Source organism: Suricata suricatta, chromosome 12, assembly GCF_006229205.1.
Source record: "Suricata suricatta isolate VVHF042 chromosome 12, meerkat_22Aug2017_6uvM2_HiC, whole genome shotgun sequence".
Taxonomy (NCBI): Eukaryota; Metazoa; Chordata; class Mammalia; order Carnivora; family Herpestidae; genus Suricata; species Suricata suricatta.
Genome location: NC_043711.1, coordinates 4,493,348 through 4,494,655, shown reverse-complemented (window position 1 = coordinate 4,494,655; position 1,308 = coordinate 4,493,348). Strand labels below are relative to the sequence as shown.

Genomic DNA, 1,308 nt, shown 5'->3' with positions numbered 1-1,308 from the left:
CCAGGCCACGCCCTTCCCCTTAGCACCTCCCCTTTCTGGATCCCTCTTTTCAAAGACCTCCCCCTACCTGTCCCCTCCCTGAGACCCTGGGCCACTCTGAGGCCTCCAGACCTCCATCTGTCATTAAGGCCCCTTGCCCTAAACCCCCTTGAGAACCTTCCCCTCTCTGAACGCCTCTCCTCTGAGACCTCCCTCCGCATCCCTACCAGATTTCCCTGAGGCCCCTCTTTCCTCTCTGGACCCCTGTCTGGCCCCTCAGAGAATCCTTGTCCCCTGAGGCCCCTCCCCTGGCTGGCCCACACCCTGCACTCAGCCCAGGCTCCTCTGGAGACACTTCTGTCTTCCCTGCAGGGTACACCCGGCAGCTGGCCTACAGACAGGACAACTCAGCCTATGCTGCCTACCGATCCCAGGAGCCCAGCACCTGGTGAGCCTTTCTGGCGACCCCACCAAACAGGGTGGCCTGGGCTGGCCCCAGCGGGTCTCTCAAAAACAGCCCTATGATCCTTGGCGGCAGAGACAAGGCGCCCACCTTGAGTTGCCAAGTTGCCAGCAGAATTCAGAGCCCCCTGTGGCTAGTCTGGCACCTAACTTGGGTGGGGAAGTTGGGCAAGCCTGGTAGGCCCCTCCCCTCTCTGCTCATTGGTTGACTAGAATCATCATCTCTGGATCCCAGACGCAATTGGCTCATGCCTTGTGCCTGCCCACAGGCTGACTGCATACGTGGTCAAGGTCTTCTCTCTGGCCTCCAACCTCATTGCCATTCAGGCCAATGTCCTCTGCGGGGCTGTCAAATGGCTGATTCTGTATAGGCAGAACGGCAGTGGGGCCTTCCAGGAAGATGGGACCGTATTTCAACAGGAAATGACTGTAAGAAGCATGGGTTAAGGGCAGGCTGGGGAAGGGGTGCCTGGAGTCACAGGATAGAGCAGAGAAAGGCTACCCCTTACCCTGATAATATCACCTTCCCATTACAGACCAGAGACCTTCAGAATCTAGTGCAGCCTGAAGTTTCTGCCCTTTCACTCTGAAAATATAGAACCCCTCACAGCTGTGGTTCTCCAAATGTGGTCCCGAGTCCAGCAGCATCAGTATCACCTTCAAACTTGTTAGAAATGCATGTTTTCAAGCTAGACTCCAGATGCAAGGAATCAGAAACTTCAGGAGGAGGGCCCAGGAATCACAGTTGCTACAGGCCCCCCTCCTTCACCACGTGATGCTGATGCATGCACAAGGTGGAGAGTCACTCCCTTAGTCTGACCTTTCACACTTCCAGTCTCACACCGTCCCCCTGCCCCCATGCACAAA

General features: G+C 56.6%; 1 protein-coding gene across 1 annotated transcript in view; it reads left to right on the top strand.

Annotated features, from left to right (window-relative positions):
* The window catches only part of LOC115273440 (complement C3-like), a 45,879-nt gene that overhangs the window by 31,624 nt on the left and 12,947 nt on the right, over positions 1 to 1,308 (top strand). Inside the window, exons 14-15 of the mRNA XM_029916481.1 lie at positions 352 to 427; positions 711 to 870. Coding sequence (XP_029772341.1) covers positions 352 to 427; positions 711 to 870 — 236 coding nt within the window. The remainder of the gene's footprint in view (positions 1 to 351; positions 428 to 710; positions 871 to 1,308) is intronic.